Source organism: Gymnogyps californianus, chromosome 5, assembly GCF_018139145.2.
Source record: "Gymnogyps californianus isolate 813 chromosome 5, ASM1813914v2, whole genome shotgun sequence".
NCBI classification, from domain to species: Eukaryota; Metazoa; Chordata; class Aves; order Accipitriformes; family Cathartidae; genus Gymnogyps; species Gymnogyps californianus.
Genome location: NC_059475.1, coordinates 25249122 through 25274539, shown reverse-complemented (window position 1 = coordinate 25274539; position 25418 = coordinate 25249122). Strand labels below are relative to the sequence as shown.

Below are 25418 nucleotides of genomic sequence, written 5' to 3'. Positions count from 1 at the left end.
CCCAGAGGAGACCCCCAGTTCTACCTTACAATGGAAACAGTACCTCCAGATGCCAAATGAAGTTAGTGTGTAGCCAGCAAGATTATAAGTGAAAGACGCTGCAGCACGGGGTGGGGGGGCCGGGTGTGGGGAGTAATACTAAAGGAAGATGGACTGGTGGAGCTGGAAACCATGCACTTCAAGCAGGCAGCCATGGAATAGGCACAACTGAGGCAGCAGAGAACTGAAGACAAGAAAGGCAGAGAAATGACAATTCAGTGGCTGAAAGCACACCAGCACTGTCCCAAGCAACAGCCAAAAATACACAACACTTACCTTATTTCTCATATATAAGATGGTTAGTTACAACCTCACTAGGCAAAGCAAAAGCTTCATTAACTCCAAAGGCCAGAGAGATGTCTGACTTGCAGGAAATGTATCCAGTGTCTTGCTACGCAAGGAAAACACTAATCTAAATGATCAGGCAAACTAGCGCACACCTTTGCTACGAGAAAGATTCAGGTGCCAAATAGCACCACATTACCTAGAACATCAGAAAAAAGGATCACACTGGAATTAAAAAAGTGGAAAGTTAGAAACTACAGTGAGCTACATCCTAAATAAAGACTAATAAAGAATTGTAAAGTGGCTAGGAGGTAAGCATCTTCAAATTTTTTTTTTTTTTTGGAAGCTTGCAAGTAATTCAAAGCAGCAGCCTCCCTAAACTGAAATCTTGGTTGACAGGCTAAGAAAATGCTAAGGAAGTGAAGTTTTCAGACACAGATAAACTGGGCTTGAAAGAAGGTTCCCCTAGAGGAGTAACCTTGTGTACTTAGATGCAAAAGCAAACAGACACTAGCATAGTGGTCAGGAGAAGCAGCTCAGTTTACCTGACAGAAGCAGTGTCAGTGTTAAAGGGGTCTGTGGTACAAAGTCTTGCTGGGAAACAGGAAAACTAGAAGATCACCATCTCAATAAAATAACATTAACACTTGCACCAGCTGTTTCAAAGCAGTTGGCTACAGCAGCGTGAATTTGCACTGAGTATGTTGAAACAAATCCAGTCAACTTTGCAGAGAGGTTCAGGATACGAGGCCCATATTGTAAGCAGGTACTGGGAACAGTTATTTCAAGCTCAGGGAAAGTACATTCAAAACCTCTTGCTAGAACTGAAGCATCTCATCGCTTTAAATTCAAAGCCTCATATAAATATTGCCATCACAGTGATGTGGTATAAAGCAACTGCTTGCAAAAACATAAAAGTAGTCTCACTTGGTCTTTAGCTTCAGGATGGCCAGAGATGCAAGTGAAGCAGTAGAAAAATAGCTCTCCATTCTTCATCATACAGGAGGGGAAACATTTGTTTAAGTAAGGTGATTCAACTACATCCACAAATAAAGATGTCATCTTTCCAGTACCACTGCAGTGGCAAAACTCACCCTAATCCAGTACCCAGTCTCCAGAGAGAGAGTTTGTAACCTTTCAATAACAGGTAAGAAGCTGAGAGATGAAAGCAAAACATGAAAACCTCCTGCTTTTTAGTACTGTATCTATGCCGGGCAGAGATGAAGAAGAATTTAAGACTATAGAGTGGTTGCAGATAGCTCTATAAAGTCTTTGCGTTTTTAAGGGAAAGCCATCCATTTTGGGAATGCATCCAATTCAGGACTTTCAGAGTTCACAGAAGTAGCACACCAAGTGTCATGTATGGATGGAATCTGTTTTCCAGAAGGACCAAATACTTTCAGACTGGTGATAGCAGTTTGTTATTACACACTATTATGCACCATATAGAAGCATGTTAAAATCAGCTGGGTATAACAAGAGCTAGCTTTTTCTGATCTTTTGTAGGGACTTAAGAATGCAAGGAATGAGCTTTGCCTTTCAGCAGAACAGAGACCAGCTGCTAATTACAGTTCTAAGTTACTCAATGAAGTCCAAGATATTGAGAAAGACATGTAAAATGAGATACAAACCTCCTCCTCCCCACCCCACCCCTGTCAGCCACAGTGAAATACAGAATTACCAGAGGAGTGTATGGATACTTATGAGCAAAGACAGCAGAAACCCTGGAGAACCCGCAACATTCTTCAGGAATCAGGTCCCAGTAGCACAGGTAACGGATGGAGAAGAGGCGATTTAGAGCAAAACTTCTGGACTCTTTTGCCACATGCATTTTATTTATGTTTCAATTACCAAGTCCATAGACAAACCGAATACCTAAAGGGCTAGCCTTTCTGAAGGGATGAGTTCCAAATGATGGATCATGCTTCTCATTTCTGTGAAACAGGAAACAAGAGAGACCAGGGCCTGGAGAGCAGCACCAAAGATAAGGGAGGGTCAGTGCTGAACCCTCATGCAGGGGGATGCTGCACAGCAGAGACCCCATGCAAGAGAACATGAGCATTCAGAAGGGAAGCAGATATGCAGCAACAGATAGAGTAGGATTTTTATTACGATACATAAGTTACAGACATTTCTATAAAACTCTGAAGCAGAGTACTGGTAACCTAAGGAATAACAAAAGTTGAAGTAAGTTGTAGCTAAAAGAAAGCTCTGTTCGCAGCTGGTTTGCAAAAGAGGTCTCCAGTTAGGAATGCTATACTGTATCAGTTTCTGCATAGCATAATGAGATGTCTGCCTACAATTTAACAGAACTTGCTATGTTTCAACACATTTTTCAAAGCACATGTGTATGCACATTTGGTCAAGCACTAATGAATAGGTTCAGATTGCTTTCATGCAACTACACGTGCAACACTGCCAGGGAATTCCTTACATACTGCACTAGTTGCACATGTAATTTCATAGATACAGCTTCCTTAAAAATAGTGAATATTTAAAAAATCTAATCACATAGAAGTATAGAATGGGTAAAAAAATGCAAGACCTTATTTAAAATGTTACAATTCCATTAAACACCTTTAAGTTTCAATACACACACACACACACACAAGTCAATTCCTTACTTCTCAGCTTTCAAAGACGACACAGCAGAAGATGGATCTCTAAGCCAAAGTCCTCAAACCCTTGAGCCACAGGGGACATTTAAGTTTTTTATGTGTATAAGCAGTACTGTTACTACAAAACATAGGAAGAAGACACGCTGTATTAATACTTGCCTCCATTTGCTCCTCTCTGACTTCCATTACGTCAAAATATATTACAGCTCCTAAGATACACTTACCAAGTCAGAAAAACATTCTTAGCAACACACAGGATCAATCAATAAGCCCATTCACCCAAATATTATGCTCAACATTGTAAGCTTTCCTAAATCAAGCTTGTCCTAATTACAAAGCTAACTAAAACACAAAATCAAGCAGCCTGTAAAAACAGCTGCAGAGGCTGACAGCCAGGGGGGCTGCACAGTCAAGTCATTGCAATGTTTCCAAATGTCGGCGTTATTTCAGGCAACAAGGAAAGCACAGCTTTGATGCTCACCATGCACACTCCCTCACTCCAGTACGCCGCAACAGGGCTAGGCATGAGAGACACCAACAGACACCGCACGTGCGACTGTCCTCGTGCAGGTCAGGAGTCCTGCTTACCGAGAAGAGCATCGTTTTGCCCTTGTGTGGTTTTCCTCATCACTACCTCAAAATATCCACTATGGCTGAAACTGCACAAAGACTTTGTTAGGAAGCAATCCCAAGTTGTTTCAGAGAGAAGAGCAATGTGAGGTGTTGGAAGGTTAGTATTGTGCGACAGGCAGCATCTCAAATTCCCATTCCCTCTCTCCTCTTTCCCTGACGCTATTTTCAACCCCCTCCAAGACTTTTTTTGATATTCATTGGTGATACTGGTTTTTACACAGCATGAAGAAAGCTATTTTTAATTTACTAACTCATTTTACCAAGGGCATATGGACTATTTCCAATACTTCCTATAACATCTAGTTTTCCTTAACGTCATCATTATTGCTTGACTGTGACAATGCGTACACATGATACATATATACATGTAAACATGAATTTTTCATCACTTTTTGCAAACAAAAGTCTAAATTCTCCAGCCATATAATTACTAGAACAGTAATGACTTTAAAAAAACACTTTTTCTTCAGATTTAAGTTCAACAGTGAATTCCAGAATGACCAAGAGAATTGCTTAGTAAGAAGAATTTAAGAGTCACTTACAGAGACTGAAAGCTATCATTGTATGGATTAACAAAAAAAATTGTGCCCTTACTCTCAAGTCAATTTGGAGACACTTAAGTCAGTCACTCTACATGAATTAAAACAAATTTAAAAAGTGAAACAAGCTTCTAGGCTAATTCAGCATTATTTTTTACATCCCTGATAGTTTCATCTGCATTCAGCATTCACAGAAAAGTGTTTACTGTAGTCAAAAGACAAGACACTTAAAAGCACAGTTTTCAGGGTTCTTCAAAGTGTTACTTGTAAGGGAAAATACATTGTTAATTGGTCCACATCTAATGCACAAAGTATATTACCCAGTTCAGCACTGGAAGTGTTGCACATGCTTAAGGAGTTACACAGCAAGCATACTTGTATCCATTAGTTACACCATTTTTTAAATTGTTTATTTTTCATATTCATGGATTTTTTCCAAAGAATTTGTTGTGAAAAACAGATCAACTGAGTTTCCTTTCTCTATGAAGAGCTACTAACTAGCATTAATTATTTTCCTCACCACAACATATTCCTGAAAAAAACATAAAAGCAATTATCACCATTTCCTCAGCAGAGAAGTCTATCGGGGATTTTTACAGCTTTGACAGATAAAAAGGGCATGGTGTAATGGAACTCAACCTGCTAAAAAAGTGACAAGAGACTAAAATATACATTCATAGAATGAAGTTGGAGAAGCAAGACAGCACTGTTTGCATCATCCAGTCCTTTCCTTGTGCCAGAGAGAGACCATTCCCTGTAGAGCCTCTTAAAAGGCCTAATTTTAAGTCTCTCGGCAACAGAGCTTCCACCAATTCTCTTAAACCAGATTTGCAGAACAGACTTTCACTCAGTGAAAGCAATCCAATACTCATTTTTCATGTAATATTCAGTTTATTTTACACTGAAAGTGATAAGCCATATATTGCAGCTGTTGTGTTAACAGAAGGTGTTTAATGGCCCAGAGACTAGCACAAGGGCTCTTGGTTTTGGCATCCGCAAAAGCTTATGTTACAAATAGGCTGTTAGCAGAGACAGGTATTAAGTTTCTGTGTATTAAAGAATGCAACCTGCTCCCCCACCCAACTACTGCCAGGCAGAGGCAGCAGTGACCCTGAATGTTTGCAGGGATGACTAATTCCTGGTTCTTCAGTCTGGGTTTCAAAAGTACCAAGTAAGTCATCTGCCCCATTGATCCAATTACTTAGTTTGTAAACCATTAAGACTCAAGACACCATTAGGTCTCAGAGTTAGTCCTGAACCTATAGACACAATATAGAGAGTATCTGAGGTGTGGAAGAGGCTACTTCTGCTGTAGTTTATATTCAGAAAAGGAAACCCAAAGAACCTAATTCACATTTAAATAACCTTTACACATTTCTTCTCCTGGACTTTATGGATTTACAAACTATCAACACAACACAACAAATATTGCACAGAAGCACTCTGGCAGTGAGGTTCACAGCAAGCACACTTCCAGTCCTTCTTTCTGGAAGAGGCTAACTCAGTCTTGCCAAGTGTGAAAAAGCATCGTCTGTTAGAACTTGCCAGATCACGTACTGCTATGTGTAACCCATGACACTGACTGCTAAACTTTCTTAAACTGGTTTTCACCCTTAAAAGCAACTATGACAATGTGGTCTGTTACTCCGTATGCTCACAGCTGATATGTAAACAAAGTCCTGTGGGAAGGATGTCACTAGTCACCTGCAGAACGTTTTACTCGTGGCTCATTCGACCTTGTTGTTGCCTCAAAATTTTCCTAAAGGGTGAAGTAGTCCTAGGACTGCATCCTGTAGCTTGCAGGACATCTGTCAAGTGTTTCTCTCTAAGCATTCTGCTCAGTTTCTTCAAATTAATCTGGGCAAACTTTCACTGAGAAAATGCAAGAGAAGATGATAAAAAAAGAGGGACTAAGGGGGGGAAAAAACCCCCAAACCACAGAAGCAGGATGCTTCTTAAAGAAAACAAAAAAACCCAAAACAAACAAACAAAAAAACCCCAAAAAACATATATAAAAATAAGCTCCCTTCCCAATTGCTCTACGTCTTTTACATGCTCCGCTGATTGTGTTCGGGGTTCATCTATTTCATTTGACAAATTAATAAAAATTAATTCGGCTTGAATCCTCCGTCAGCTCTCTACAGTGTCTGACAACTGCTCCTTTAGTAAGTGGCTGACACCATTCAAGGCAAAGCCATGGGAACTTTCTGCACTTCATCCAAGGGAAACTTTCTTCAGAGACGAAAGCTGAGAGCTCATTTTGAATCAAAGATCCTTATGCTACAATTTTATGTGAAAGGTGACTTCAGTGCATCAAAACAAGTCCAAAATATTTGAAGCCACTTTGTCAAGTCCAAGAAAAATAGGGGGATTTCAAGTATGTCAGGTTGAACCTGGCTTAGATGATGGAAGGCTGCAAACACATTAATATACCTTGAAATAGATCACAAAAGGTCAAAATCACTGCCGGATTCAGTTAGTCTTCAAGTTAAGCTCAGGAAAGTGAACCTTGTCATTTCTGTGCAAGAAAAGTAAGATGATGTCCCCTCCCTCACCAAGTTTGTCTGCATTTCAATCTCCTCTATTAAATGCAAATATTCTTACCTGCCAACTCCAAGATGCGAGGAGGATTTACCAAGGCACGAGGGGGAGGAAATGCAAATGACAGGGCAGAGATTAAGGGGAAAAGTGCTCCAAGGTAGCTGCAGCTGAGCATCTGCAGGGGACAGATTTGCCATGGGGGGCATTGGCCATTTGTAGCAGTAGGTCACGGTACAGCGGTCAGCATCAGGTCTGCTTCAGAATGCTCCCTGCTATCTTGTTACCAAGAAAGCAGAAGAAAGCTGTAAAACCCACCCACCTAGGAAATGGAGAAGGAACATTTCTGGTTTTGGCACCACATCCCATTCCTTTCTTGTACTCACAAATCATGCCAGAGTAGTAAGAATACAATAGAGCCCAAGTCTAAACATGACAGCTATCAGTTTACTATGTACCTGAAATCTTAGGGTTAGAGAGTAGCTCAAGATGAAACTATCATGACCAAGCAACTTCAGGAACACTACACACTGAGCTCAGGAAACTTATTGGAAGTAAATAGTCAGCTACACAGATTTTAATTCCAAAAACCTGTATTTTGTCTTTAAGAAAGACATGTAGCAGAACCAAATTAAAATTTTGGACACTAGTTCTTAAACAGTATCTAAAGCTTAAAAGACAAGGTATTCCAGTTAAACGATCGTTTGTGAGAATATATTGGAAAAAATTTGGTATTTTTCAGTCCAAACAATTTCTTAGGAGCTAGTATTACATACACCCAGGTGATAATATTAACAACCACCAACTTTAAAGCAGCAAATGGGAATTTACTTTAAAAAAAGTTTTTAATTATATAGTAACTGATGACAAACTCAAAATCTCCCATGTTGCATTTATATGCACTTACCTACAAGTAAGTAGACACTTATACTTGCAGGTAGAACACTACTTCGCTACAACTGTTTTTTTTCTTGGCTCCCACAGCTCAGGCACAACTCCACCACCTGTCCTGTGAAGCCACCAGCTAACAATGTAAACCAATACCAAATTCTTCTTTTGACAATTTCCCTACAGGCAAGCTGTCTTTAAAGTGTTTTCCCTGCTTGACTAGTTTTCACTACATTCTTCATATTGCAGCCTGTGGGTAATTAGTTTCTACAGCTAAGTTCTTCTCAAGTCTGCTCACAACATACCTATCGGCAGCAGTGCAATAACTGAAGCTTTTCTGCTTGCAAACCCATGGCTCTTGAACCAACTGCTGGCACAGAGCACCTGAGATGTCTTGGACCATACTCATTATTAAATACAGGAAATCAGGGAACAGCCTCGTTATGTGGCATTCAAATAGTTGTCTCCATTCACAGAGAAGTTTTCTTTCTGATCCTCCCTGAACCTTTCAAAGTGTTTAATGACGTAATACAACAGACACTTTACAAAGGTGCTGGAACAGTGATGCAGCATGAACTAAACTAAATCAAGCATTTTGTATAGTGATCCTAGTAGTCAGTGCTTGTGCATGAAAACTTGATTAAAAGATCAAATATGCTTCCATAAAACCTATGTAATTCCATGCAAAGGTGGTCCATGACTACTGAAGAGGAAATTCAGAATTTTTTCTTCTTCGGTCTGTGGCCTATGCTCAGTTTCTTAGGGAACACAAAGCAGAATTTCCCTTTCGTGGCAAATCCTACAACACTTAAGTATTCTGCAAAAAAAAATTCAGCTTTACAACATGCTTGAAGACACATCGGAAAGTCTTCTAAAGTCTTTAACTACTTGTAATTAATCCACTAATTTTCATTGCTCAAACTGAGCCGCAACTTCAGAACATCTAGCCTTCCTGTAACATCAGTGCAGCCAGTTTAATGTGCACACACAAAAATATCAGATCCAGGTCAGCTGGCATTTAACATTCAGAAAGACATATCAGTACTTCCCTTATGATGGTGGTTATGCAACTCGCATTTTGTACATAGATATCACTCCTAATAGAAGTACATCCTGAGAGCACAAGAAAGGATTCTTCTGAAATAGAATGAATATACCTGATCCTCAAAAGCCCTCTCATTATTTGTGGCAGAGGGCATCTATCCATTCACTAGGATGAGCAGGACTCTGATCAGTGAAAGTGAGGAAGGAACAGAAAACATGCATGGCTCACACAATTCAAAGAACTGGAATTAGTTAAACAGCCATTCTTCCTTAAAGTGATTAAGCGTCATCACTCAAGAGGAGCAAGCTCATGTTAATTGGAAGAACAATTGCAGGACCACCATAAAGAAGTTTAAAGCTACCTTAGGAGCCTGCAAGGGAAACACCCAAGTAGTTACAACCTTAGCTCTACAAAAGTCACCCACCTTATATACGACAACATCTGAACAGACTGCAGAGACCACATGAGCCTGAATACAAGAAAATTCTGTCCAGCTAAAACCTAGCAGGATCTGAAAGTGTGGCTCAGGCTTGCTTGATTATGCAGACTATCCTAATCCTTCAGCATATGCCACAATGAACAAGGTATACATTTCAGTAGCTCAGTGTTGTCAAAAGAAATGTTCTGAAAACCCAACGTGAGTCATCTCATTTCAGAATGGTTTAGGAAAGAAAGCAGAAAAATGTTTGGGTGAGGCTTAACAGTAATTATGTATTACAGGCTGCTCTACATAGGTACACGTACCTATTCTTTTAATCTGAAAAACTCCCCCAGCAGCTATCATGTAAGTGCTGAAAGCGCAAAGCAGTAGATTTATCGGTCTTGTCAGCATCATGCTTAATTCCCAAAGAGAAAGAGATTTCCAGACTGTTACAGAAAGGGTTATGACTACTTCCAGGAAGCTTGTCGCCTCACGCTTAAGTGTTAGGTTCCAGAACAAGATATTTGTAGATACTTCTATCAGTTACACTTTTACTTAGCAAGACAACTTTATACAGCGTTGTAAGAAACGTGACTGCATACACCCACATATGCAGCAAACCACCATCCAGCTACTGCAGTGAACCACCAAAAAGACCACCTTGTTGCAACTTCTTTATGTATTTGCAGTAAGCTTCAGCACTCATGCAGGTTACCTGAGCAGTGACACCTATACTGTTGCATTTACACTGTGACTGTATTGATTTGAGTATCGCAGGTATGTGCAGACACTACAGTGACATCCTTAAATGCAGGATACTAATGAACAATGCCAATTACTTCCAAACCAGCAGAAGATAGGACTCGATGCCATCTTTGCTCTAAGAAGGAACGCTCTCTACCACCTAAACATACACATAGAACGGAAGACTTTTCTGTCTAGAAAATAGTTTCATATGCCATCATATATTGGACACTAAAAATCAGACAGTGGCATTTATATCAACAGAATTGTATGCCCTCTATCTTTCAGTAAACTAGTAAAACAGTTACCATTAAGCAAGTCGAAGTCCTTGAGTCTTTTAGTCATCCTTATATTCACTAAGCAGCCCTTACAACTTAGTATAGGACAGTTTGTTGAGGCTTGACTTACAGATTATACTTTACAGTCAAGCGGTGCCACTAACAAATTTATTAAAAGTTTTAACAAACTCAAGCCAAAATAATACATTTATGACCTCTGAAAAAGAGCAGCTCTTACAATTATCTGCATTATGTACACAAACCATTTTAGGAAAGTCTAAGCAAGACAAGGGAGGGTAACACAGAAGCATAATATTAAAGGTTTGTTTACCCAACATCATTATGCTGAGAAACCTGCTTTATAGTACACAACTCCCACTCCTGCTTATCAAAAACCTCTACACACAAGGCTACATTTCTCACTTTATCTTGACATACTCTGCACAAACTAATAACCTTGCATGAAATCTGCCTTAAGAGATATAGATTACAAGAGGAATTCCTGTGTGTTATGGTTATACTTTGCTCTGATTGGAAAATCACTTGTCAGCATGAGACTTGAGGAAGCTTTCTCCTAACTGATCCTATACAAATATCCATTTTACATTTGTGATTGGAATACTTAAGTTGCTCCCTTATTTTTGCATTACAGCCATTTACTACACACTTACTGAAGAAACAATCCCTAATACCGGTTCTTAAACACATTAACTCATTCCCTATATTCCTATGACTATGCACACTCGTCACCCCAAAAGAGCTTACAGCTCTCTAATCTGATCTTTGAGTAGTTTATCCAAACAAAACAAAAAAAGGGGGAGGAGGAGGAAGCTACCCGCAATAAATTTGTATACTTGGTAATACAGTGACTAACATAAGGAACATGTTTTCAACAACTTTGAGTTACAAAGAAACCACCCTTATGGCTGAAGCCCATGAAATCAAACTTGCTTCAAGCTGGGGGAATATTCAGATGAAGTAATGGCTACATGTTTTTCACCTTATTATGATTTTAGACAGCTACTGTGGGGATAGGTGGTATTTTGGTCTGACCTGGTAAGCTGTTCTCATGGAAGACTAACAGTTTTAGAAGTACTTATTCCAGAATTAAGCCCTATTGTTCTCAGAAGTTAAATATGAACACCTCTAAAATTAATCTGCAAGGCCTTTACCACTTATATCTGTAACATTTGCACTGTGCACAAGAGCAAACCTTTTTCAAAATTAGAGCTGTATATATTAGCACGTATGAAATTCATGTGCAATTGCATTTATTTATAAGCATGCCTGTGAAGTTTAGGGAAGAAGTTTTCAACTCACTTATTTCACTAGCAACTTGGTCCAGTTTTTCTTTTGACCTACTGATTAGAGCCACCTTCATTCCACGTCTTGCCAACTGCAACAAAACAAAACAGGAGACATAAGAGCAGTCACAAATAGCTTCCAAGCTAGTATCCTAATTAAAGGAATTACATATATTGTTGTGATGTTTGACAAATTATGACCAGCAAGTTTGAAAAAATTACAATTTTAAATAGAAACATGAAGGGGAAGACCAGGACAAATACTTCCATGCTACTTCTTACTTGATTCCCTTCATGCCAAATTTATTATCTTCTCTGTCATCCAATACAGGTGTATAGGCACATTTATAAAATAGAAAACTAACAGCAGATATTTTACAGAACTTTTACAACACCTCTGCAAGTCAGAGCAAAGAAGTTATTACCCATAATTAAGTTTAACATGCCAAGTTAAGATATCCATGGTCACTTGAACACCCGAGTTGCAAAATTACTCAATACGTCCTTCCTTTAGTCAGGGTCCACTCTTACTTTCTGCTAATCATAGGTATACAGGTTAACTTACTCATGCAGTTTTTTTAGGGAAAGCTATCTGTGTAACTTAAGCTGTGGCCAGAGCATATCCTGGTCATTAAATCAGACCTACCGCTGCAAGGTCTGATTTGAAATATGATCTAACAACTCAATTTAAAAGTGTCTGCAGAAAGACAGCTACATATCTGAATTACTCTGCAATGAAAACAAACAATGTTTGTGACTACTATAAGTCCCTGTTCCAGTGAAAAGTAAAAACAATATATCCACAGTTCATAGTGACACTGCCTTTCAGACACTTAACACCTACATATAAAAAACAGGTAAGTTCTCATTGCTCCAATAAAACTCCTTCACTGCCTTAGGAAGCAGATGAGAATGGCTCTTAAAGAAAATCTAAAAAAAAAAAAGAAAAGAAAAAAAAACCCACAACACCACAGCACAGTACAGCAACAACCTAAAGTGACTTAATCTCATCTACCTTTCTAGCAGAAGTATGCAAACCAAGAAAGCTTCTTTCAGAGAGAAGTATGGCGAAGTTCATCACTGAACTTCGTATTTCACTCCCATGTGTGATCTCTAAGCATAAGAAATCTCATACTAGATCTCTCATGAGCGTAGAGTAAGGTGTGATGAAACCAAAGACACTCACCTAGGAACTGCTAACAAACCGCTGCCAGGTTCAGCCTCATGGGTAACTTAAGCTTTCCGCTCAAGGAAATGATCTGGTGCTATGAGGACAATTGTCTAAAAGGGATGAACACATCCACCTCCAGATAAGCACCTGGCTCACTGCAATGAAAACTTTTCATAAAGCCAACAGTAGGCTTGGAAGGCAGGGGGGAGAAGGGAATAACATAGCATTCTCTCATTCCACAGGATCAAGGCAGTGAAGGCAAATACTTTACCTAAAAGGATCTCAGCCTGTGACACTGAGGACAATCTGATTACTATCTACTCGGAGTCTGAAATAGCTGTGGTCCCATGGGGTAAAAAAGCCCCAGAGATGTTCCTCATGGGTGCAAGCTCCAGACTGTTGACATGCAGTTTGCTTTCTTCCAGCAGTCATGACCTCTGGGCTCTCAAATTGCTTAAGTAGGTACCTGAGCTTTATGGAAAAGTATCCAGCTGTACTTGTCTCAAGCAGAGGAAGTAAAGCCATGCCAATGCACCCAGTTAGTGGAACCTCAGCACATTTGAGAACTTCCACCACAGGAGCAAGCTTGAGAGAAACTGCTGCTATGTTCACACCAAAGGCATGCACTCTAAGAAGCACATCTGAAAATGGAAATGGAAACCCATTTGCAAGAGAAGTTCTCTGAGTAGAGAGCACGTAAAATGGTCAAGGAAAGAGCCTGTAACTAGGAACGAATACCACTAAGAGAAGTGATCAAACTTGGAAAAGATACAGTGCTCAACAGCAAGTTCAGTTTGAGTCTGATGCAACCAGATCAGTTTCTGCTGAGCGCTCTGATTTCACTGGTAGAGGCCTAGTGGGTTGAAAGAAACCACACAACAGTCCAAAGAGCAATAATGATCCACTGAGATCCCAGTAACTAATTACTTTTTTTATATAAGACACGAGGAACACCCACTTGCTTTGTAGATAACCTGCCATTATACTTGGATCTTTGGCCAATGTCCCTAGGCTCATGAAAAGGTTGAATGAGAAGACCTTAAAACTAATCACAAAAACTCACCCAGAGTAGCAAACATTAGGAAGATGCTCTTGTAGCCTAAGGATTGATGCAAGCAGGAGTCACCATTCTAACAGAGTTGGTGGATGTAGGTGTCTGATTTCCTTAAATGTCATGTTATTAACTACCACATTTTCCACTTTGGTAGCAAAACACAGCTGCTGTTAAAGCCCTTTCTCTCCAGGATGGAAAGGAATGTCATTAACAGCCCACCAAAGCAGAGTCAAAGCTCTTGTTAGAGTAGGTATAGCAAGAGGATCTAAAAAAGCAATACTAAGCAGACGTGCATAGCAGAGTACTGCAGAGCACGCAATGGGATCACAACCTCTAGTTTACCACTAGCATACAAATACATCTAAGATTAAATTTAAACTTATGATTTGCAAAAGCGAACAGCAGACAGCAAGAGAGGGGCAACAAATAGTGACTCCTGACCATATCCTGCAAAAAAAAAAAAAAGAAGAAAAAAGAAAGAGAAAAAAGTGTGCTGCTTTGGAATCAAAGACTGGGCGAGCATTACCCGGACAGGGAAGAAAATTTTCATTTACCATGGCACTACCTTTCGTGAAGGCATGGTCTCGTAGTGAAAAAGATATCAGTGCTGAGCAAAGAATAAAGATCTTAATACTGCAAGACTGAAAAGTGAAAAAACGGCTCTTTGCTTGGAAAAGAAGGAAAGTAACCAACAGAGCAGAGTGTAACCAGAGACTCCACAAACTCGTAACATTCTTCCGTCACTTCCTGGTGACCATGTCAAACTTCCGAAGAGGCGATTCTCAACACACCGTTACATTTCTCACAAACTCCTCCAAGGAGGAGGACGTAATCTGTATGATTATAATTACAGCCATCAGTGCCCAAGCAGCTGTATGCCAGTGGCATTTATAGTAACCTGAAGGGAATTTCTAGTAGAAAGTCAAGCCTCTGCTGGCAGTCTTATGAAGACATCTCTAGAGTTAATTGAAAGATTGAGAAGTCTTTTCAGGTATTCCACATTTCACCCTGCATCCACACTTGACTTCATCAAGTATTCTTCATCCACCTAAACTGTCAAAGGATGACTTTGTGTTTTATTCTAAATAAATAAAGAAGTAACAATAATAAACACAGCTCATGAAAAACATGTTTTATTCTACAGCCCAAGAATGAATATTTGTACCCTTTGGGGTGCTTTTGGGCTGCTCTGTGCCTACAGCAACTACAGCAAAGAAGCTGAAACAGTCATTGTTTCCCAGCAGCATCTCATACTTGTGTCAGCTCTCCTAATGGGGGTTCGAATACAAGGGTCTGCCAGCAGCACACATTCGTGTTTGAAGGCAGCCTGGTTCCTAGAGACACCAGCAGAACATAAAGCAAGCTGTAGTTTCATTCTCCCGATAACCTAATATATAGACCCTGAAACTAATCTCTCGTGATGTTCAGGGGGTGTCTCCCACACCAGAGGACTTCCTCCTGATAGTGCTATGCCCTGGGCACAGTGACCTCCTTCCACTTGCTCTAGGCAGTTAAATTTAAGTGTTGCATCATTAGCTTCAGTGCCACGCAGCTGGGATATTTGGCATGTATGAGCTGTCAGCTCTACGCCAGAATCAGGTGCTGTTGGCACCAGGCTTAATTCCTTTTGCAGACAACTCCCCTTTCTTGACCCAGTAGGACAAGGTGCTACTTTCTGCAAAGTAGAAAGGAATTTGGGGGCCGGGGGTGCAGGTGGTAGGGCACACAGGGATCAAGGGAAATCTGAAGGACAAGGACTACCCGTGAAGAGGAATGCTACTTTCCCTGTGGGCTCTGCAAAACAAAAAATTCAAGAAAAAGGGAATCTCTCACAGCTGTTCTCCTCACACAAAGTCATGCTGGTGTTTCAGAGAACATGAAAATGAGTACCAACAGGCTCACTTTGATACTGATGCTGGAGTTGAAAGTTATTTTTGCTATAAATTGTTGTAGTCAGCACTATTTGTCATGATGTTCTCTGGGCTTATAGGCTAAATTGCCCCATACTAACAGGCACTTTCTGTCTTAAGCAATACATTCCAGTACCATATTTGGAGCCCACATATCCATCAAGAGCAAAAGTACACTAAAAGAGACAGAGGTAAAACCCAGCTTCAGAGACTTCATGAACTATAGGGAATAATTGGAACATACTGCAGGCAGCTAGAAATGCCATTTAGTCAGTGCCTGGAAATACCAAAAGGAAATACCAAGGGTTGAGAAAGTTAAAATAATTGTAACAACTAAAAAAAAGTTAAAAATAAAAAATGAAGGACAAGGTAAGGGCTGAAAATAGCATTCACAAACAAAGGAAACTAATAAAAAGGGATACAACTTTTGGCTGGTCACCAGAGGGAGGCAAGGCAGGAGACCCCTTTCTCCACAGACATCTATGTTAAGGTAAGGTGAGGAGATATGACCTGCTGCTTGACAGAGTTGAGCCAGCATGACATCTTGCCAAGGATCGAGATACACTTTCAAGTGACAAGAATTCTTACCTCTTCTGCATAGGCTTTTCCGATCCCATCAGTAGCTCCTGTGACCACTGAAAAAAACCAAAAAAACCAGACAGATATACATTAGTTGCTTCACAGAAATAACTGCAATGGGTGTTCATTAGTAGGCTATTAAAGTACTCATTCCAGCCAAGAGACACATCAAAGTCTCTGGACTAGACATACAACTTTTATTAAATCTCTTAGAGAATTCGCACTAAAACCTTTCCCTATGTAAGAAAGGAGAGGAAGAGACAGTTAGGAGCCTAACAAGTTGTTTCAAGAATCAGGTTCAGCACCCCTTCTCATGCCAGTCCTCTGGCCACTACACTTCTTCAGCAGCTTTGCTGACTAAGAGAGATTTCCAAGTCATTTAACTAAAAAAAGCTCAGTTATGACTACTAAACCAGCTCTCAACTTAGTTTTAAGCATATAGTAATATACTATTACACATACGTGCTGCTAGTATGAGTGACTGATGCAGCCATCAGCTGCAAGCTGGGCTTCTAGAGCTTAAACTTTTTCACCCATGGGTGACTGGGATCTGTGTCAAGCCTCAAATCTTTCTAGGATTCTTTTCCACATGCTGAGAAGCTCTGAGTGACTCAACATGCCATTAGTTTGACAGACTATTCCAGGGCTCTCACCCCACCAGTAGCTGATCATCTCAGTTTGCTCACTAAATAGCAATTCCTCCATCCAGAATCTGCTTTTTCAACTACTTTTTAAGCAAGCACATTCAGCACCACTTCCTTTTTCTCTCAACTATTCCTTCTCATCAAACCCAATACGTACACCTCAACATCCTTACTCATTTAGCTCTCCACTCATTCATGTCTCTGCTCTCACTCTCCAAGTGGCTACAGAATATACCAGATTTTTCTGTTTGTCCTCATGTCAGATCAGAACAGCTTGGTTTGTGCTTCCACTGCTTATCCCTAAACATAGGCATGACCAAATAATTGGGCTTGTTTAACGTTTCAGAAAACTGAACTGAGAATGTTGGTTCAACTCAGGTCAACCTCTACCTGAGTGAAACTCACAGCAGACAGAGGTGTTGTCCAGCACTGGGATTCAGGAATAACTTCCCTTCAGGGCACCAGAAGGAGACGTGTTTGCAGATGATTTGATTAGTCACTGCTTGCAGATCACCCATAACAGTTAGCATGCAAACAGCAGCCAGGATATTTCTGTTTGAGTAATAACAGCTAGGAAATGCTCTAACCATTTCAGTTTCTGTGCCTGCTAGCTATAAACAAGTGGACGTAATAACAAGTGACGAAGCCGCCAGCGAAGGTCCTATTTGAGCTTGAATGGCCAGCCAACAGTGCAATAACAGGCTAAGAATGAAAGACCCAGTCATGCCCCTGACTTGAGCTAGATTTACAGATGACCATAGATGAAGGTACGTACACATACATTTATCTCTTCCCTGGTTTCAAGGTTTATTTGCAAGATGCCATAGCTCCAGTGTGATGAGGATATGCAGGACTGTACCATTAGCATACTAACACATACTGCGCACACAGGATGCTCTGGCTAGTAAACAGAGTTCTAGCTGCCGCACTGTCAGCCCCAGTGAATTTTATTGAGAAAACCAAGTGTCTGTGACACACCGTTTTGCCACTTCCTATCCAGCCATGATTAGGGAAGTGTGAGTAACAGTTTGTTACACAAACAAATCCACATATAGAAAGGTCAAGCAAGGGTCCAAATGACGAAAAAAAGCAGACCTTCGGGAAGAAATCAAGAATACATTCCCAGGAGTCCACTTGCCTGCAACCAAACTTGTACCAATATTGTTACCCATTTAGCCAGACAGCATTACAGTCCTGCAGGATGGCACCATCCCTTTAGTTCAAGGACTAACAAGCTTCAGTTTCAGCCTTGCTGATCTTGGGTTTCACATTATGCATTATCACACAATTCATTATTGCTTCAGCGAAACAAGGAAACAAAACAAAAGCACAGTGAAAACCTGTACCAGTACCACTCCCCATTAGGCTTACAACAGTAGTTCGACATGTTCTAAGTTGACCCAATCTGGAAAACATTCAACTTCAGTGACTCGGTGAAAGTGGTTGTTTCCTTCATTACAGTTAGTGAGGTACCTAAAGAACAGCCATTCCCTATAACACTTATAGACCATTTCTCCTCCTTCTAACTCAAAATTCATGGACTCAATTGTTTTATTCCCAGATAACGAGCTCAGCATTTTAAAATACTCTTTTCTGACACTGAGTTGTTCAGCTTCTAGCAACTACAGCTGAGAGTGCATGCTCCGTAAGGCAGGGACTCCAAAAAGCGTCTGTAGCACTTTAAAGGCTTAGTAAAGTTCAGGTATAATTTCAGTCAAGGATATTTACCTCATTTATTGAATCCATTGCTTAGGTAAATTGCAATAGAATCGGCTGGAGCATGAGACTTAAGAAGCTGAAGATCAGGGATTTCTAACTGAACTACGAGTAACAGGACGGTTCCTCCTCTTTCAGGCCCTACTTCAAATTAAAATAACCTGTAGTCCAGAGGTTAAAGTACCCTCCAGAATAGAACTTGAGAAATTTAAACAAATCTGATATAGATAAATGATGAAAAGCATTACAAAAATCCCACTAGGAAAAAAAAAGTGCTTGACCCATCACCTACATAAACAGGCACCTAGCTGATACACAACATTGTTTTGCTTCTGCTCCAGGTAAAGACATAGGCATCAGAATAAAGTACGCAGCTAGTTTTTCTTAGCAATAAGGGAAATTCTCTTCTCACAAGAAGGCACTAATACCATCATTTTATTAGTGGCGCCACTGTGAGAAGGATAACTTTGTTTCCTGTTCGGTGCTCCCACACTACCTTGAAGAACACACACAGTACAAGGACTGCTTTCCGACACATAACCTAAAAACCACCTTTTTTCAGGCCACACTTCTCTTCCTAAGGCCCTTCAAGAGAAGCCACCTGGCTCAGCTCTCACCCATTCTAAGCAAATGGATTTCCCATCAATGGTTGCACTGGTGCAGAGGCCGTCGAGGTTGGCACCGGAGGACTGCGATGGGAAACATGCACTAATACAGACCTGTCCTGCTGCTGACCAGTAGCACCCAGTTCAGCCAGGCAGCTGCGGTTACTGCCCGTTTATGGGATCCTAGTGAGCAGTTTGGTGGGTCAGAAAGGCTGCCCAGCCAGATACCTGCCAGAGCAGAGCACAATACTTAGACCCTATGTTGTAAAAGGAAGGGAAAGAGGTGGGGTAAAGGCAACTGATTGGACCAACGTCACAAAAGTCAAGATTCAGCCACCTTATCTTCCTCCACTTTTTGGATTACCTGAAGTGTATATGCTATGCGCAAGGGGAGAGCGATAAAAAAGAGGCTTTGGTACAACTTGTGCATTAGCAAGGCACTACACAGTTTTCATATTGATTACATTCATCTCTAGTTTCCACTCCGGAGCCAAGCGTCACAGTTTTAACCACTCCAAAGCTATGCCAGTTTAACTAAATTTTTACTGTCAACCTGATGTGCCGAAGCTAGTTTAACTCCAAGTGTGGATTAAGCTTTTAAATTGTTTCTTCTACAGACTGCCTTCCAACAAAAGTTACAAACTGACTGCAGTTGGCAGAGCTTAAAGAAGGCAAAGCAAGTAGGGTAGGAATAAGTTATTGTCTGTACAAGAAAGCTGTACCAGCTCATAAGTGTGATTATACACATTTACTCAGTAGTCAGACTAACTGTAGTAGCTTCCCACTTCAGCCATCTGCCGTCTCCAGAAGAGAAGCAAGAAGAGTGCCCAGGCAGCTCATGTGTGAGCCCACCGAATAAAAGTTTGCCTGAATGGAAGCTTGTATTGAAGCACTGGCTGATTTTAGGCAAAGTAGTCAACATCCATCTTCCCCTGACTTTTGGGGCTGTAGAGGAAAAGGGGAAGAACAATAAGGAAAGGTATACAGTAACGTGACATACTCTGAAAACAGCTCACTCCTAATAAATCAGTATATGCACTCGCATTGGGCTGGAGATATTCTACCCCAAGAAGCTACCACTAGCCAGAGTTCAGCAGCTCTGGACACAAGGTATTTCACAAAATAACTGGACTGCATGCGGAACAGATTTCCATCTCAAGACATGCTTTTTTGAAACTAGCATATGTATAAGGACAGAGCTGACACGTGCAGAGCTGACACGTGCAAGACTACAACATCTTTTCTCAGTTCTGAAAAACCTGCCCAAAGATTCCTGTTCTGAGTCACAGAGTCCACACAGCCTGGACCTAGTGAGTCCAGCACACTGAAACGAACATCTCTTGCTCTTCTATGTAATGACACTTTCTGGACTGGGTAAGACTGGCATAATCATGGTTATAATGGACTACAGATGTATGCATGGGTTTTATCCTCTTGTCCCAGCTTTCATTTCAGTTGTGCATGAACAGTCCTATATTCCAACTGACCCTATACTGTTCAAAATGGTACACAAGAAGTAGGAAAGCTGGTAAAACACTTAAAATCACCATTCATGCTGGCCACTACTGTGCACCACAAAGTACAAGTGACTTTGAACCCATCAATGCCTTGGATACAGCCTTACTAAAGTGTAAGTGTGCAAAGAGAAACTTCCAATGTAGTATCAAGGTCTCCAAACAAAGAAAGCAGTATGGGGCATCATCTGCTCACACGGCTGGAGGAGGTTATGCCATATGTAGGCTGTAGATCTTTCAACTGCCATTGCATATATACAAGTCATCTGCACAAGAACTCAGATCACTAGTTAAATTTTTTCATTACAGTATTATCCTTAATACATCATACAATCGTCTCCATAAATCACCAAAATCTCCACCGTAGGACAGTATAGCATCTTTGCCCTAAAGACTGTGCCAGAGTTTTGCTTCCTATACGGTGGAGGGGAGGAAGGGGGGGGGGGGGGGGGAAGCCTTTTCAACTCCTGCTTTGAGTTTACTTATACATCTTCGACCTCTTACAATGATCTCTTCAATTTAAGATACAGCTACACAGGAATCCACCATAGCAGGCACACAGGAATCCACCATAGCCTCTGCTACTGGACTAGTTGTCGATAGACACAACTCACTAATTCTCTAAACCTTAATACCGCCTAGCCACTTCATCTCCTAATGTTTCACACTGTGTATTTCACAGCTTTTGTCACATATACAACAGATGTGATGCAGCTCGTAAGCACTGACGTAATTTCCTGTCCAGTACCAAACTCAAGGCGACTCTTGACAGAGGGCAAAGTTAAATGAACTCAGCCAGTGAGATGCATGGTCTTGCACTAAAATGGAATAGCCTTCCTGTTATTAAAAAAAGCCATAGACCAAGCCTATGAAACACATGTAATCAGCCAGTCTTTAGTCTAGAAGATTAATATGCCCAGTGGTACATGATTTTAGGGGCTAAAAATGTAGACTCTTCTCCACAAGGCTTAGAGGGGTAAATATGCAAATGCTTCCAATAGCACCTGCATCCTTCAGAAATCCCACAGTCCGTGGCTAAACATGCACAGGATAAGGTACCACCAACGGTGCGGAGAGCTCACATGTTCTTTCTGCTTGTAAGAAGTAACAGCCACTGCCTTCCCAAGTAAGAGGTCACTTAGAAAACATCCACCACCTCTTAAGTGGTATACTGGATAAACATTCCCTGCTGTCAAAAAGGGGACTACCATTCTACAGCCAGGGAAAAGCAGCACCCAGCAGACCATGGCAGTCTGTTTTGTGAATGAAGTGAATATTCAAGGCCCAGAAAGAACATTTTTATCCGCTTCTTATGCAGCCAGGACATCTTAAAACAAAAGCAAAGAATGGTGCAGTAAAGCACAAGGCAGGCACATAGAAATCATCTCATCTCACAACGGGAGCAAGGACCAGCGTTGACACAGGGAGAGGGAGCAACAGCAAGCATAGAAAATTCTACTGCAGTTCTGCAGAGCAATCACGCTGAAACAAGATTATAGATTCGTGACTCCCCAATTCAAGGTTAGACTACAGTGAAGACAAAGCTTAAAGAGATCAAGCCTGCCTTCAGATACAAACCCGTTTTCCACAGCAAAATAAGCTTTTGAGATGCCTAATGGAGATAAAGCTTGGAATACTTTTATCCATGTTGCTGCTAGCAAACAGCACCCAGCATACTTCTCGCAGTGTTTTGACTACCTGCACAATGAAGCTAACAACTATTATGCATGTTCTCTACTAGCCTCTTCAAACTACAAATTCATTTCAGTTCAGCCATTTTCCTGTTTTCATTAAGAAAAGCATGAGTTTTTAGGCAACCTTTCAAAGTACTGCAGATGCACTCATGCATGTCATTACCTAGGAAGAACTCAAGCCACTAACAATGTTATTCCCCCTAGAAAGATGTGGGTCCCGCAATTTGGGAATACCTATACTCTTCCTGCCAAAAAACTAAGCTAACAAACAGATCTCAAGGAGGGCAGCTCAGCTACATTTCAGATCCCCTGAGAGGTATTCAAATTTGTTGTCAAAATGGCCACTGCAGAGCTAGTCTCTCACCTACATCCTCCATTCACAAAGAAGAGCCACCCCTGTCCTGCAAGACTGAATCCAGATAGAGCGATGGTCTGTCACGGCACGGCACCCAGCTGTAGCAGACATCAATATAAAGAATAAACTAGGAACCTAATGTGTCTTGTTAAAGCAATACGGTTGAGAGAAACTTCATTGCACAGCTAACCTTAGCATAGGTTTAAAGTACAACACAAACAACTGAAGACTCGAGATTCTTCTGCTACGAAACACAGAGGCTATATTAAGAATATGACAGCTCCTGGGGAAAACAAAAGCTGGCAAGGGGAGAAAAGACTATCCCTGCTTGGCATCAAGCAGTGCTTCATTTATTACAGATTTATATAAATCACTGGCATTTGACCAATACCAAGCTTCTAGATTATCTCCAGCCAACAAAAGTACTTTAGTCTGTGCTGGTTAAAAATATTCTACTTTTTGTCCTCAGCTTGCTAGGAATGGCTATTTTTAGTAAGAGCCCAATCAACCTTATCAAAATCAAGCATCAAAAATAGACTGGAGAAACACTGGAAGCAAATACTATTTTTAGCTGCTCTGTCTATCCCTGCCGTTACCCACAAATTCTGACTGCACAGACCATGCACAAGTGCTTAGTTATTCTAGGCAGATTCTCGTCGTGACCCTTTTTTTCCCTGAACACCTGAATGCAGAAAACACTCGATTGATTAAAGATTAATACAGCCGCAAACCGTGACAGCTGCCTTTCGTCTGAATGCTTTTGGGGAGGGGAGAATATGGGATGACAGAGAGCTTGCATCAGTATTCCTCTTGGGGATCTATTACATGGAAAGAAAATTGCTATTTCAATTCCCTTTTGTTGCTAAAAATAGCAGCCCCAATTGATTCAAGCAAACAGGGCACCGGCTTAGCAATGCCAAATTTAGAAACCACTGAAGTCCCAAAGAGTGAACACTAACGCAGTCTAACACATGCCAGCTCATATTTAACAAAGAACAAAGAAGATAAGCATGCCGGCTGCAAGTTAATAAGACAGCAGTAACTCCCTGCATTTTTATTAAATAAAAACAGAAAACTCGATGCAAAAATAAGACAAACTTCACTTCTATTCTCAGTTTAACTTGCTGAAATAGGAAGCCTCATCAGAAAGACCATCTGTACCCGAGCTGAAATCCTAGAAATTCTGTATTTTTTTTTTTTCATATAAAGGTTTTTTTTCTGCACAAAGGAGCTAACACCTAATGGTCAGGCTTTGAAAAGACAGGCTACAGAAGAAGGTTCAATTCCCAGAACCAAACACTTACTTGGTAACAGCTTGTGTCTAGGAGCTAGGATTGTGGGTAGAAAAATATTCTATAAATATCGCAGCACTGACAAGTTCCCATTTCATCCAGAACTACAGCAAGAAAGGGTTTTGGGCAGTGCACTCCCAAGATTTCTTTAGACTTGAGAGCTAGGAGCAATCTAGAAATCCCAACAAGAAAACCATACAGAATAGTTCATTAAAGTCATAGGCAACGCTTATGCAACATCAGTTCCAATTGCCTCTATGTGAGCTCTCCCAATTCCAGGGTGGCCTTCTTTTATGCGCTCACACTCAAATCTCTGCCATGAGGTCTTTTTCTCCTGTTAGTCTTGGGCTGCTATGTTATGGATATGGGAGTCTGGGAGGAGAGGGGGAACTTTGTTATCCTGTCTCCCGCGTTCAGAAGCCCCCACTCAACCCTGTTACAAATTTAAGAACTTTGCTGCTTTCAAGGCTTTTGATCCAGAAAATGTCAGGTGAACCTGAGAGTGCCCAGAACTTAACTTCTGCAATAGCAAGGAAGTTGTTCAGATCATCTGCTCAAGTCTGTTTGAGTTAAGCATACGCAAAAGCTATAGCTGCCTTGCGCTCAGTAAGACACTACCATAAGAGTTACTGCATAGTATTAATATTCAGCAAAAACAAGCTCTCATTTGTTCATCATTGTGAAATACGTGACAGATGCTGACTGTCACTGCAAGCACGACCAGGCCAAGCAAGCACGTGCACAGAGGTCATTCAAATTACCGTTTCCGGTTCTTCCCGCCTCTAGGAGAGGGTGAATACAACAGGAAAATTTTGAAGATCGGATAGCTCGGGACTGGCACCATCTGATGAATGCTTTCAGTGTTTGCGCCACTGGAAACATGCATAGATAAGTTGCTTTTCTGAGAAGGAACTAAGCAGCCAGTAGAAAGGCCTCTGGGTTTGGAGCCTGCAAAGCTGAAAGAAGGTTCTGCATAAGAAGTCACTAGAAGAAATTTGAGATTTTTTTTTTTCCCCTCTTTTGCTATGTAATTGTAACAGGCAGAAAAATAAATTCAAGTCAGTGAAATGGCAACAAAAAACCAACACCTGTGAATAGAAGAGGATAACAAGTGATCTTGGCAAGCTATGGGCATATTCATTTCAAGTCAAAGCTATGCAAGGTGTCAGAATAATCACGAGCACAGAAAAAAAGTGGAGATTGGGATAAAATGCAGAGCTAGATCCATTTTTAATCAAAAGGTAAACTGTCCCAAACTTTTTTAAAGTGTGATCAGTTTAGAAAAGAATACTGCTCCAGACCTACGAGGCAAAAGAAAATAATTTTATACGATGACTATAAGAAACTATGACTGTGAAGGTGACTGGGACCAAACACAAGAATCTTAGAATATCGTCAGGAGCTACCTGGGGAGGCATCTACAAAGGTTCAGACAAAAAAAAAAAAAAAAAAAAAAAAAAAAAAAAGGAACTTTATCAGGATAAAAACAAATTACTAGTTAACGCTCCTCAGGGACTGATCTCAGCACAAATCCTGTTCAGCACTGGCACTA

At 40.7% G+C, this 25418-nt stretch overlaps 1 protein-coding gene across 1 annotated transcript in view; it reads right to left on the bottom strand.

Moving 5' to 3' along the window:
- Positions 1-25418, bottom strand: part of HSD17B12 (hydroxysteroid 17-beta dehydrogenase 12) — a 90896-nt gene that overhangs the window by 41240 nt on the left and 24238 nt on the right. The window contains 2 exon segments of the mRNA XM_050897230.1: positions 11349-11424; positions 16056-16102. Coding sequence (XP_050753187.1) covers positions 11349-11424; positions 16056-16102 — 123 coding nt within the window.